The sequence below is a fragment of the Nyctereutes procyonoides genome, unplaced genomic scaffold (assembly GCF_905146905.1).
Source record: "Nyctereutes procyonoides isolate TBG_1078 unplaced genomic scaffold, NYPRO_anot_genome, whole genome shotgun sequence".
Taxonomy (NCBI): Eukaryota; Metazoa; Chordata; class Mammalia; order Carnivora; family Canidae; genus Nyctereutes; species Nyctereutes procyonoides.
In genome coordinates this window covers 70,438,356-70,453,404 of record NW_026575142.1, presented here as the reverse complement: position 1 = coordinate 70,453,404, position 15,049 = coordinate 70,438,356, and the positions used below count along the sequence as shown (strand labels likewise).

The 15,049-nt window shown below is 38.2% G+C and overlaps 1 protein-coding gene across 2 annotated transcripts in view; it reads right to left on the bottom strand.

Moving 5' to 3' along the window:
* Positions 1–15,049, bottom strand: part of NAALADL2 (N-acetylated alpha-linked acidic dipeptidase like 2) — an 880,849-nt gene that overhangs the window by 280,830 nt on the left and 584,970 nt on the right. For both annotated transcript variants that reach the window (XM_055308319.1, XM_055308320.1), the window contains exon 9: positions 13,780–13,899. In XM_055308319.1, coding sequence (XP_055164294.1) covers positions 13,780–13,899 — 120 coding nt within the window. The remainder of the gene's footprint in view (positions 1–13,779; positions 13,900–15,049) is intronic.

Here is a 15,049-nt window from a genome sequence, read left to right as displayed (position 1 = left end):
TGGATTTTTCACCAAGCTAGAGCCTGTGACCTCACCTTGGGATCATGCAATATCTTATTTTCTTAACCTATCATTACCTACTGAATATTATTGAAACTTGCTTGACATTTTGGATGTTATGCCATATACAACTGGAAAATAAGTCACTTTATTTCAAAGATGACTGAGCTTCATATAAAACGTAATTTAGAAATTAATATCCTTCATTCGATTTCTGGAATTTTCAAACCAAATAATTTTGGGTGACTTTACTTAAAAAAAAAAAAAGTATACTGTGGTTAAGGGTACGAGTTCTGGTGCTGTAATCCTAAACTAGCTTTTCTTTAAAATCCTCCCTAGATTCACGTCTCTTTCAGTTTTACATCTGGGTTACCGTCATCGTTAAGTCTTTCTGTGGTAACCACCGACTGTCCCAGATGAATGAGTCGGAACACTTCAGGTGAGATGGTCACCGTAGAGGAATGTCTCCACCTGCTCTCCGCGGTGATGCAGTCACAGGGCCATGGGGGGTAGTTGTGAACATCCACACTGAACTTCAAGGTGTCACGGTCGCTTATATTAACCAAGTGCTCACATCTAACATATAAAGTATAGCTTAGAGATCTGGAGCTGGAAGGTCTATAGATAAGTGAACAATAAACCTGAAGGTTAACAACCCAGAAACTAATTGCAGGCCCTCAGGTACATTACAACTAGACAAACAAACACAAATAAATAGAGGATGCACTCACAAGTGAATGTCTCTATAAATAACCGCCCGTAAAAATGTTGAGTCCCCCTTCACCACACCTATGCAACGCCTGAGCGCCTTAAGATGGTCCATCCTATTTGACAATTCTTCCATAGGCTGCATTGAAATGATTTCTCTGCTCCTTGGAGACATACAGAAAACTGCTATGACGGCCTTCAGGGGTAGTGTTGTTTCAGGGTGAAAATAGCTTGATTTCTTCTGCTGTTCGATTTATGTTATCACCCGGGTCTTAAAATTCTAATTTTCCTACTAAAAAATACAGTTAGCAGTGGTTACCGTGGAGAGATTAGTGTCAAATTATAGGATGCTTAAGGCTATGAATTTGCAGGTGAAATTCCAGATCAAAGGGAAGGGATAATCAGTGCCTTCGAGTCTTATCAACACTGTGGGTTGAGGTGCGTTTCAGAAAAAGTGAACGCGGGTTGTCGATCTTGCCCTTTGAAAAAAAAAAAATCCATTTTCAAAGTGAAGGGATTGAATATTCATTTTAGCTTCTGTAAAATTCCAACCTAAAAGGGTGCATACGGGGTTTGGTTAAAACAGCATTTCCTTGACTGTTTTCACCAGATGAATGTAGGAGAAAAGTTCTAGAACCAAACAAGCTTGGGAAAGACTGCATGTTCTATTTACCTCTGGATCTTTGCCACGCGTAAGACGCACACCAAAGGCTCTACTTAGTACATCTTTCACAACACACCCTGGGAAACACTAGTTTACAGCAAGATTCATTATCATGTTTATGTGTTCAACCTTTCCTTTAACATTATTACACCAAGTTCCTTTTGCTTCAGAGAACACCTTTTTTTAGTGAAGCATTGATTTCATTTATTTTTACCAAGAGCCTATTGAGATTTCTCATTTTAGATTGTTTTTTGAAAGTCATTTAAATCACATATATTTTAAGACTTACAAAATGATGATTTCGTATACATACATGTGGCGAAATGATCATCCAGGTCAAGATAATTACGCCGGTAACTGTGTGTGTGTGTGTGTGTGTGTGTGTGTGTGTGTGTGTGTAGAATGCCTCAGATCTACCCTAAAACCCAATACAAAACCGTATTATCAACTATAGTCACCATGCTGTACATAGTTCAGTTCCTTTTTTTTTTTTGCATTTAGATATCTAACCTTCCCAGCGCCATTTATTTTATTTTATTTTTTTTAAAGATTTACTTATTTATTCATGAGAGACACACAGAGAGAGGCAGAGACACAGGCAGAGGGAGAAACAGGCTCCATGCGGGGAGCCCCGACGCGGGACTCGATCCCAGAACGCTCAACTGCTGAGCCACCCAGGGAACCCCAGAGCAACACTTATTTAAAAGTATGTTCCTGATACCCTGTCAATAATTAGCTGACCATATATGCGTGGTTTATGTCCATCTTCTCTGTTCTGTTCCACTGGCCGATGTGCCTGTTTTTATGCCAGCATCACCGTTTTCATTAACACAGCTTTGTAAGACAGCTTGAAATCAGGGAGTGCGATACTCTCAGACTTGTTCTTCTTTGTTAGGATTACCTTGGCTCTTTGAGGTCTTTTGTGGCCCCAGACAAATTTTAGGACAGTTTTGTCTATTTCTGTGAAAAATGCTATTGGAATTTTGAAAGAGATCGCCTTGAGTCTGTAGGCCACTTTGTAAGAGCATGGGCGTTTTTAGTAACGGTGATTCATGTAATCTAAGAACATGAATTATCTTTCCACTTATTTGTGTCTTCTTCCATCCTTTTCATCAATGGCTTAATAGTGTTCAGTGTACAGGTCTTTCACCACTTTGATTCAAGTCATACCTAAGTATTTTACTGTTTTCAGTAATATTGCAAATGGCATTGCTTTTATTTATTTTTTTAAGATTTTATTTATCAGGATGCCTGGGTTGTTCAGTGGTTGAGCATCTGTCTTCTGCTCAGGTCATGACCCCGGGGTCCTGGGATCAAGTCCTACAACAGGCTCCCCATAGAGAGCCTGCTTCTCCCTCTGCCTGTCTCTCTGTCTCTGTGTCTCTCATGAATAAATAAATAAAATATATGAAAAAAATATTTATTTATTTGAGGAAGAGAGACCGTGAACACAAAAAGGGAGCCTGCTTCTCCCTGCTGAGCAGGGAGCGTGACCCAGGGCTGGATCCCTTCCGGATCTCCACGATCATGACCTGAGCTGAAGGCAGATGTTTTAACTCACTCCGTTGCTTTTAAATTTATCTTTCAGATAACTCATTGTTGGTAAAGAGAAACAAATTATTTTTTTAAAGAACCAAATGAGCCATTTGAATACAAAATATCAATGTAAGTACAAAATTGCTTGGTTAGGATGCTACTTAAAAACATAACAGAACAAACAAGCAAAGGAGTCATAATTTATACAACTTCCTTGGGGTAAGCACATGCCAATAGAAACTAAAATTATCCCAGTAATTGTATTTGAAAAGGCGTTTGTTTGTATTTTTAAGTAGACTCCACGCTCAGCATGGAGCCCAACACAGGTTCAAAGCTCATGACCCTGAGATTAAGACCTGAGACCAAGAATCACTTGCTTAACTGACTGACTCTTGATGACCCAGGTGCTCCTGAAAAGGTGGGTCGTTTAAGGCATGAAACCACATCTGTTTAACTTATTTGCATTACTCATAATAAAAATTTTAGATAAAATGTCGTCCATCATAAGGACAAAGCATTACTACTGTAATCGCTATATAGATAATTAACTGATGACATCGGTGGTAGGTTTTTAACCAAAATATATTAAAGATCAGGAGGGGAAAGAGGACAATTAACTCATCAGGCCTAAGTTTCATTGTTTTAAGTGGTACACTCTATTATATTGCAATAACGATGCTGCGTAGGTGAAAGTTGTACCCAGCCGGCCAGCAAGGGTGATTCACTAACTTCCCCTGAGTAAATGGCCATTCTATTGAGTTCTGTAGGGTCTGGAGTCTAATATACCAACCCAAAAGTCACAGACTAACACTAACTCAGCTAAAGCCACTTAAGAACATGATATTCATTTTTTTAAATTTTTATTTATTTATGATAGTCACAGAGAGAGAGGCAGAGACACAGGCAGAGGGAGAAGCAGGCTCCATGCACCGGGAGCCCGATGTGGGATTCGATCCCGGGTCTCCAGGATCACGCCCTGAGCCAAAGGCAGGCGCCAAACCGCTGCACCACCCAGGGATCCCCGATATTCATTTCTTGATGCATGAATGCATTCACACTATACCAGTTAATATTTCAATATCTCTAATTTAATTGTCTGCACTACTCTTTGGCTAGGTCACCCAAATACTTAAACCAGCTTCCTTCTAAAATTCGGGGTTTTACCCAGCATCTAAGGCTTCCCTTGATATCTAGATTCAGATAAAAAAGGGATTTATAAATTGCCAGCATATACTGAACAGAAAACCTTGTAAAACAATAATAAACTGGAGGGATTGCTGGGTTTTAACACAAAGAAAAGTATTGTAAACCTAGGAGATAGATGAACCTGCCAATAGACTCACAATGTTAAATGTGAGACTTTATGGAAGTGGTAAATTAGGGTAAGATAGGATTTTAAATCGGTTTATTAGTGTTTATGGTCACTTCCGTCGGCTACTGGTAGTGGAAGCAGCGGAAAGGAAGATAAATTAAGTAGAATTAAGCAGAATCCACGGAAAAGGGTTGTAATTTAGTGTGAGCAAGAAAAAAACGGAGAATTTCTCCTCTTAAAAAAACTAAAGAGAGAAACTATCAAGGATAGAACCAAATCCACAAACAAAAACTATGCCATGCATCATGAGAGACAAGTCAGTGGAGAATGTCTCAAAGTCCATTCTACGCTTGTGTTTTATAGCGTGGAGAGCAGACTTCAAGCTTTGTTTCCGTACTCTCTTAAAATTCTCAACAAAAGAGAGAGAACGAGAAAAGACATTCTACTGCCATCCCTTTTGCACGCTTACCACGCTGCATCTTTGTCAATATTAGAGACTCAGGTGTGTCCTCCGGAAATGTCCAGGCCAAAACCCAGCCAGCCAATGTGACCATATTGGGAGGGAGAACCTTCGACAAGGTCATTAGGGTTAAATGAGAACATAAGGATGGAGAGCCCCAGTCCAAGAGGACCGGGGTCCTTATAAGAAGTCGAAGAGTCTCCAGGAATGAGCGTGCATGGGGAAGACCACGGGGAGGCACCGTGAGAGGGCGGCTCTCCGCAAGCCAAGGACAGAGGCCCTAGGACAAAACGTACCCTCTCTGGATCTTCGCTTGGACTTCCAGCCTCCAGAACTGTAAGGGAATACATTTCTGTTCTCTAAACCACCCGGTCTGAGGTATTCTGTTATGGAGGCCCAGGAGACTGGGGCCAGTGATTTTAATTGCACAGTGTATACAAATAAAATCAAGGGGGGGAAGCATTTTATTTAATAACTCTCTTATTTGAAAGTCAGGCTTCTAGAGACTTAAACGTTGCAACCAATTACCTGCTGGGGCTACAACGTCTCCTACATCTTGTTTCTAGCCCTAGAACAATACCCTTCCCACAAGAGAAGAAGATCTGAGGCAGAGCAGAGTTGCACTTGGTTTGAGCAAGGACACGGAAACACACATCAGTTGTGGGCACTGAAAAGAGGCGCTGGTAGTTCCCTAGAAGGGCAGTTCCTTGATGTGATCCAAGTATGGAGCTCTGACAAGACAGACTTAAATTTCCTCAAAGATTCTGAGTGCGCTCCACCTTTCTGCCACTGTTGTAGAATGATGATTCTGGATTAAACCAACTTCCTTCCCTCTTTCCTCTGAGTTCCAGGAGAGCACCTACCACCCTCACCCCTATATTTTACCATATTTATGCATGTCTGAAGTTCATAGTAAAGTCCTAAATTCCTGGGCCAACATGGGCATTTCATCTAGTAATTGTGGTCTCTACGACCCCCACAGCAATGCCATGCACAGTTCGGTTCTTTATAAATATTTATCACATTGCAGAGCTCTGCAACAGACTGGGGGTGTTCATAAGGAGGTAATACCGTACGTAGTCTGGTTCTGGACTCAAGGCGCGAATGAATGCGGTTGAATTAAAATATATGTACTATATTTCCTGGTGGGTAGTTCTTGGTACTAAAAAAATAAAACATGGAAACTTTTTACAAAAACACTATAAAAAGTAAAATATATATATATATATATATATATATATATATATATATATATATATGCTGCTTTTTTCCAGAGACTTAAAAAAAATAGCACTGTCTATCCTGTGGGCTGTTTCATAATATTGAGGCAATCCTTTGGTTTGGATCAGGTTTGCCAGTGTCTCTGGCAGGTGCTTCAAAAGTGACATTTAAGAAGAATATAGCTAGATTGACTACTTTCATATGTACGGATGCTTCAGGCTTTCCCGAAATAACCTCTTAGAAATTTCCTCACTATTTACTTGAGACTTACAGAGCACTGACTAATATATGGATGGCCAAATTCTGTTTTTCTAAAGGCAAAATCAATACCTTCTGTGAACTATGAAATATGATTTCAAAAAATAAATGTGAGGGATCCCCGGGTGGCTCAGCAGTTAAGCGTCTGCCTGCGACCCAGGGCGTGATCCTGGGGATCCGGGACTGAGTCCCACGTCGGGCTCCCTGCATGGAGCCTGCTTCTCCTGCTGCCTGTGTCTCTGCCTCCCTCCCTCTCTTTTTCTCTCTGTGTCTCTCATGAATAAATAAAATATTTAAAAAATAACAAAAATAAATGTGCAACAGCAGTGTATGCACAGAGGGATGCATGGGTTTGTATTGCATCCTAATATTTAAAATTATTATGTAGGGAGAAATCTTATTTTATCTTAATTTTCATAACTGACTTTGCGTGGAGGTGGTTGCATTTCATTAATGAAGAGGGCATTGACCTGTGTATCCTTTATTGTACATTTAGGGACCAATAGGAATTGTTTTCAAGAAAGAGTTTTCTTCTAAAAAAGTGGATCTTGTGAAGATCATTTACTCTTGCCTCTTTTAGTGGCCTGGGTACTCCACACCTGTAGAATATTATGCCATCCATAGTGTTTGTGTGTGTGTATATATATATATATATATATATATATATATATATATATGAATATTCACTATATATATACACAATATATATAAATACACACACAGAGTGGAGAGAGAGAGAGAGAGAGAGAGAGAGAGAGAGAGAGAGAAGGGGGAGTAAGGGCTTGAATGTTTGTGAATGAGAAGATAATGAAGGTTTATAATGTGCCTTCAATATCACTACTAAACAAAGTTCACCATGTTTTATATAAAATACTGGAACAATAAATACCATTTAGAAGATTTCAGTGAGATTAAAACGTAAGGTGTGTTGCGACCAGGAAGAGAGCGAAATATCAAGCCACAGACTAGAAGAGGAATTCACAATATATGATATATGACCAACAAAAAAAACTGGAATTGCACATATATAAAGAACTCTTACATATGGGTTAGACAAAGATGAACAATTCTCTTTTTTTTTTCAAGAAGGAAAAGACCTAAGTGATCCTTTAAGATATCCACATGATTAATCATCAAAGAAATTCAGATTAACACCCAGAAAGACATACTCACATACATCAGTGCGTTGCTATAGGACAACTATAGTCACACATTGCTGGTGGTCCTAAAATCGATACTTTGGGAAATTTTTTGGCAGTGTCTATTAAAGCTGATCGTGTGTCTACCCTGTGACCTAGTGATTTCATTTCTAGATAAATACCCAAGAAAAATGAGTGTGCTCATTCTACCAACACCACAAGAATAATTATAGCAACTATCTTCATTATAACCAAAAACTAGAAATAATCATCCAAATCCAAATGACCACAGACCATGGAGTAAAAAGTAGGAAATTCACACCAGAATCTCATATAGTACTATGTAGATGAGATTTTAAAATTTAACCAAATTTAAAATATTTTACTGGATCTTACCAAAAATTCTTAGTTTTCTGTAATTGACATATTTCTTTGATGTCCACAATGCACATATTAACATTACCATTATAAGCTGAAAAAGTTATTTCACTGTATTTTTGCATAGCAAAATGCAAAAGAAAAGTAAATATTAATAGAAAGTTAACATTTTTGTGAAGGAAATAGGTAATTTATATTTTGAAAATACATATTCATGTACGAAATGGGGATTTTAAGAGAATTTTTTTTTTAGTTTTTTGAATTGAGTTTTTTTAGTTTTTTTTTGAGTTGAGATTTTTAATTCTAAAACTTACAAGCTAATTTAAGTGACAATTTTTTTTTTGGTAAAATTATTGGTAGCACAAAAGAAGCAGAAATGTAGATACAAAATATTAACAAAACTAACAGAAAGAAATCAACCACGTAAAGCCTTAGTTCTTGCCTCTTATTTACCATTCAGTGGGCACCTCACTGGTGGGTTATTACTCCTTTCAGAAGACAAAATGAATTTATTAGTTATCACTGTTGTAATTTTAAAAATTTCACTATTTTTTTAGGGTTTTTTTCAAGTTATAATGAACATTTCCAAGTAAACACCAATGAAGAAAGAGCAGTAGAACTAACTCACATGTTCCTATTACCTAGCTTTGGTAACCATCAGTTTTCATTATTCTTCAGGTAATATTTTTTTAAGGACACTCTTTCATGAATTTTAAGAAAAACCTATAGTCATTAAGCATTTCTGAATCTTCAAAAGATTCTATCCTCTCCACTCAGGATGATTTAATTCAAATTTAGTAGAATAGTGTCAGGGAATTCTTTCCTTAATGTCAGTGCTTTTATTTCTCTTTGTTTCAAAATCAAAGTTAGAGTACCAAGCTGAAGGAAGAGCTCCAGAGGTACCGCATTCATCAAAGACATGGCTGACTTGTTATCCTTGTCATCTAGATGTTGTAAAACTACTGACACGGGTCACAACATAGACATATTTAAATTTTTTTTTAACTTAAATTCAATTTAGTTAACACATACTGTATCATTAGCTTCAGGGGTAGAATTTAGTGACTTATCAGTTACATACAACACCCAGTGCTCATTCCATCACGTGCCCTCCTTAATGCCCACCTTCCAGTTACCCCGTCCACCCACCAACCTCCCCTCCAGCGACCCTCCGTTTGTTTGCTATAGCTAAGAGTGTCTTATGGCTTGCCTTCTTCTCTGATTTTGTCTTATTTTATTTGTCCTTCCTGTCGTCCATGTTCATCTGTTTCTTAAATTCCACATATGAGTGAGATCATATGGTATTTCTTTCTCTGACTTATTTTATTTAGCATAAAACCCTCTAGTTCCATCCATGTCATTGTAAATGGCAAAATTTCATTATTTTTGATGGCTGAGTAATATTCTTTTGTATATATATGTATATTTGTGTGTGTGTGTACATATATATATAACACATCTTCTCTATCCACTCATCTGTAGATATACATCTGGGCTCCTTCCATAGTTCGGCTGCTGTGGACACTGTCACTATCAACATTGGGGTACATGGGCCTCTTTGAATCACTATTTTTGTATTCTTTGGATAAATACCTAGTAGTGCAAGTGCTGGGTCATAAGGGAGTTCTGTGGTTAACTTTCTGAGGAACCCCCACACTGTTTTCCAGAGTGGCTGCTCCAGTTTGCATTCCCACCAACAGCACAAGAAGGCTCCCTTTTCAAGATGGACATATTTTAAAAATCATTATGCTAAAGAAGAGAAGCCACACAGAAAGGCCTATATACCAAAGGATTCCGTTGTTCATGCTATTCTGAAAGACAAAACCATTCCGGCCCAAGTCAGATCCGTCTTTGTCAGGAGCTAGGAATGAAGAGAGGAGACCGAATGCAAAGGGCTCTGATGGGACTTTTTGGGGATGGAAATACTGTATATCTTGATTGCGCTGGTGTTTACATGTTTGTACACATTTGTCAAATTTCATCATCCTGGATACATAAGAAGGGAGAATTTGAGGGGCGCCTGGGTGGCATAGTCAGTTAAGCATACAACTCTTGGTTTCAGCTCAGGTCCTGATCTCAAGGTCATGGGATCAAGTCCCACAGCAGGCTCTGCACTCAGTGGGGAGCCGGCTTAAGATTCTTTCTCCTTCTCCCTCTGCCCCTCCCCTTGCTTGCACACACTGTCTCTTTCTCTCAAATAAATACATCTCTTTTTTTTTTATTTTTTTAAAAGATTTTATTTATTTATTCATGAGAGACAGAGAGAGAGAGAGAGAGAGAGAGAGACAGAGACAGAGACATAGGAAGATGGGGGGAGCAGGCTCCCTGCAGGGAGCCTGATGTGGGACTTGACCCCAGGACCCCAGGATCACGCCCTGAGCCACAGGCAGATGCTTGACCACTGAGCCACCCAGGCATCCCAATACATCTTTTAAAAAAAGGTGGGGGTGGATTTTACTTTATGTAAACTATTATTGTAATTCATCCAGTAAGTCTAACTGAAACAAAAATAATAGCATACTAAGGTCTAATGGACCAAGGACAATGAAACTATCACCCACCTTAATAGAGATAACACATTATTAAAGAAATTTAAATCTCTCTGGTATTTGATTTAGGGCGACCATTTCACAGTTTTGTTTTTTATCAAGCTTATAATCCATTAAAATATCCTATATCTGTCTAGATTTTTAAAATAAATGCAGTACTTTGTATTAATCTTTAAAGATTCCATCTGATATATTTAATTCCATGACATGAACGTAGTGAGGTATTTCTGATTCTGTACATGGTTATACAAGAGTATATTGTGTATAATCTTATGTCATCCACAATTCAGTCAGCATGCTTTATAAAAAAAACATTGTTCTTTGTAGAAAAATCATTTTTAATTTGTTTTTGTTTGGTTGTTTGGTTTACACTAGATAATATGAAACATGTATTTGTATATGGTAAGATCTAAGTAAGCTGATGAACTACAAAGTCCTGAAGACTGATAAAGCAATTTGCAAGTTAAGTTATATATATTCTGTTATAATTAGTTCCTTTAAAAAAAAAAGACATGTATTTACTTGAGAGAGAGAGAGAGAGAGACTGGGGTGAGGGGCAGAGGGAGAGAGAGAGACTCTCAAGTATACTCCCCGCTGAGCATGGAGCCTGATGTAGGCCTTGACTCCACAGCCCTGAGATTGTGACCTGCCAAAATCAAGAGTCAGATGCTTAACTGACTTGAGCCACCCAGACACTCCAGTTCCTTTTATTTTTTGAAAGGAACATTTTCAATCTTTCTTTTTTGAAATGCCACTAGTGTTGGATTATTTTAAATTATATAAATTACTGTGAGGTTTTGTTTCTTTCAATTCTCTTCATCTTTCTATTTTTAAGTGTCCTTATATATTTTAAAGAAAAGTGGCATTAAATTATTATATGTAAATCTGTCTTAAATTTCCATATTTACTTGTTTTGTGTTAATAAAACTCAATACAGACAGTTAAGTAATACTCATTTTTTTAAAAAAATTTATTTATTCATGAGAGAGAGAGAGAGAGATAGAGAGAAACACACAGAGAGGCAGAGACACAGGCAGAGGGAGAAGCAGGCTCCATGCAGGGAGCCCGACGTGGGACTTGATCCTGGGATTCCAGATTCATGTCCTGGGTGGAACACAGGCACTAAACCACTGAGCCACCCAGGGATCCCCATTACACTCATTTTTTTAATTGCATATACTGGAATGCCTGGGGGGGCTCAGTGGTTGAGCGTCTCCCTTCAGCTTGGGTCGTGACCCCAGGGTCCTGGGATTGAGTCCCACATCGGGCTCCCTGCATGGAGCCTGCTTCTCCCTCTGCCTGTGTCTCTGCCTCTCTCTCTATGTCTCTCATGAATAAATAAATAAAATCTTTAAAAAATTAAAAAATAAAATAAAAACTGCGTATGCTTTTGTTTGAATTTGTGATAATCCTACCTTTCTAAGTTGTCCTATAGTCAACATATATAGGCTCTCTCTCAACTGAAAGGAAATTTTCTTTGAATAAATTAGAATTTATATGCCAATTCTCAAATTAGTATAGAAACATTTTCAACCATAGAACAAAAAGTTTTCTCCCCCAAACAGATAAGAAGGTACATCTTCCATGTCACTATCCATTATTGAGAAACCATGTCATACTTTTAGATAATTAGGTTTAAATTCTAGTATTTTGCAGTTCTGTTATAAGATGTGCAAAGGTATTCTAAAAGCAGTATCGGGACACCTGGGTGGCTCAGCGGTTGAGCATCTGCCTTTGGCCCAGGGTGTGATCCTGGAGACCCGGGATCGAGTCCCACATCGGGCTCCCGGTGCATGGAGCCTGCTTCTCCCTCTGCCTATGTCTCTGCCTCTCTCTCTGTGTCTCTGTGTCTCCCGTGAATAAATAAATCTTTAAAAAAATAAATAAATAAAAGCAGTATATTCTCAGACATTTCTATAGATAGATATTTCTATAGATTTGACAGTCCTTATTAGTTTGTTATTTCTATTTGCTTATGAATCTCACCGATTCCATATCTTCCGAGGTTCTCAAAACACCAATATTGTAACATATGAGACAGAAAAGAAATTTTCAACTGAGCCTCCCCAGTTGCCAGATACTTGAACTCACACTTTCTTCCTGGACACTCACTTGTACAGAAATAGCTTAACTTCCTAACAGAGACATCTGCAGCTGAGTTTCTTCTTCTGAGTTTTTTCCAGGCAGGTACGAGTCACAGAATGCAAAGCAGTATAAAGCACCTGAGGAAGTCACTTACAGACCTGCATATAATTTAGGACAGGCACAGTGGGGTTTGGCTGTTCTCAAATGTACGGATTTATCTATTTCATCTCTCATAATATCTTCTTTATTATACTACATATGGAAATGTCAATGAAAACTATTAAACTAGAAAATGCTTTATGAAAGTCATAAAATGTTAGTTTGCATTACATTTCAATCAGGCATTATGGCTAAACTAAAGCACCGTTCATTATCCCTCTCTCTTTCTAGCTCAGTTTCTAGGATACTCACTGGAAACTCTGTGGGCATCTAAAAGGTCATTTCTAATATATACCAGTAACCCTTCGGGTTGGGAAGAAACCACCCCCCCCAGGGCTGGTAATATTACTTTCCTTCTGAGAAATAACACACATCATTTCATCTGTAGGGTAAGTCATAAAAAGAATGTAAAAATAAAAGCACAGAATCAACTAATCAACAGGAAAGATGTTCTGAAAAATTCTTTGAAAGGGTCCAGAGTGACTAATTTTTTTAAAGATTTTCTGTATGTAGGTACGTGTGTATGTATGTATTTGGGGGGTGGGTAGTGAGTGAGCTCGAGCAGGGGGAGGGGCAGAGGGAGAGAATTTCCAGTAGACTCTGTGCTGAGGGCAGAGCCTGATGCTGGGATTACCTCAGGACCCTGACATCATGACCTGAGCAGAAATCAAGAGTTAAAATGCTTAACCCAGGTGCCCCCAGAGTGACTAAATTTTTCTTAAAAACAAAAACAACAACAACAAAAAAACTCTAGTGAGACATTATCACAAACTATGTAATTTATTTCAAGTTATTCTACAGGAAAATGCATGCTATCCCTTTCCATAAGCATTTTTCAAATACTATTTTCTAGCTATCTTGGAATTAGTTACCACTATATTCTAGAGACTGGACACAGATCCTGCTTTTAGGGGGCTTAGGGTGTTGTTGAAAGGATAGGGCAGGTCTCAAATTTGCTCAAAACATGAATGAAGGGGAAGAAACCTAAAAATAGCCACGTTTACCACAAAATGTCAAGATTCACAGAATTGGGAACTTGAGAGCTAACTTCAAGTTTTAAGAAATAAATTGACATTTTTACATAGTTCTCTGTTAACTGTAAAAATCTATAACTATCACCATAGTGAGTGCAGAATGTAAGAAACTGGCTAAAGGAATATTGATGAAAATATAAACAATAGATTATTTCTTAAAAACTGAGATGGCTTTGTGCATATTAAAAAACGTAAGTGAAAACATCGGGACATGGCAAATTGCAGAGAATTAGGCAGCTGTGTATAATCATTTTACTAAAAAGTAGTTCATCTTACCTCTATTGCCAGTTGCCGAAGAGATGGTGAAGCCATGGAATGCAGACTTGAGTTACCCCTTATGGGACTATGGAGACTAACGTAAGCCACAGCATTTCTCTGCAGAACCTTCTTGAAATCCTGAAACCGCACCAAACCAAAACAAACCAAAAAGCTCCATAAGTAAAAGTAACACATTTTACGTTGTCAGTGCTGTGTTGAACTGTAAACACTCCCTACTTAGAATCATTACATTACACAACTACTCTTTAAAAAAAAAAAAAAATGTAGTGTGTTAGAGTGTACCAAGGTCCCGAAAGGATTTTGAATAAAGGGGATAAGGGGTTACGTATCACACATGACAAAATAGTTTCAAGCATGTTCCTGAATAAAGTCAAATCTTAGAAGAAAATGTTCTTACATGGCTCACATAGAGTAAGCTTCAACTAGAGAGTGCAGAACGGAAAGTCTGCTCTAGCCTCAGCACTTAATTTTATAGCTACTGAATCAGAGAAGAGACATGGGCAAACTACTTCAGCGATTAATCAAAGTAGGCCTTTCCTTTGAGACAATGAGCTACGTTTTACATGAAGTAGCTCTTTATCCTGAGCAAAATGGGGCATAATACACCTTTGTCCCTGAACATATTACTGGAAATAAAACCCGATGCGTTTTATGCACATGAGTAGCATAAAATGATTTCCGCAGACTAGTTTTTCTAGCTGAGCCCTGTCCCCCAAAACTGAAGACCACTGAGGCTATTATTAAGGTGCCACTGTCAAATCCCTCCCTTTTTGCACAGATATTTAATAATAACCAATCGTCATGGTGACAATTCCATAGAAAACACCTAAAAAGCCCTGTCCTACCTCATGTCTTAGGAACTTAGCTTTCTTCCTCCAACACTAGGAGTCAGGAGACTGTGAGAGCCAGCCTCCCTAGCAAACCAGTATGTGACCCCTATTTTAAGTTGAAAATTCAGCTACCTCTCTGTAAGATTCATTTAATAAATATTTTAAATGAATGGGAATGATGAAAATATAATTGTCCACATACATGCAAGGCCACATTGATTCAGTTTACAGGCAATGATGCTTGATGCTTAAAAAAATTCAGACCTTTTGCAATGCACTCCCCCTTGCATGGCTCAGGATGTATGTTGGGAACGACTAATGTTGGACAAGCCTACTTTGAGAACATAGCTTAGAAATATGCATGTTAATTTAGGATGATATAAATTCAATGTGAAAGTCACTAGATAGATATGGAGAAGGCTGTATGATATAATGGA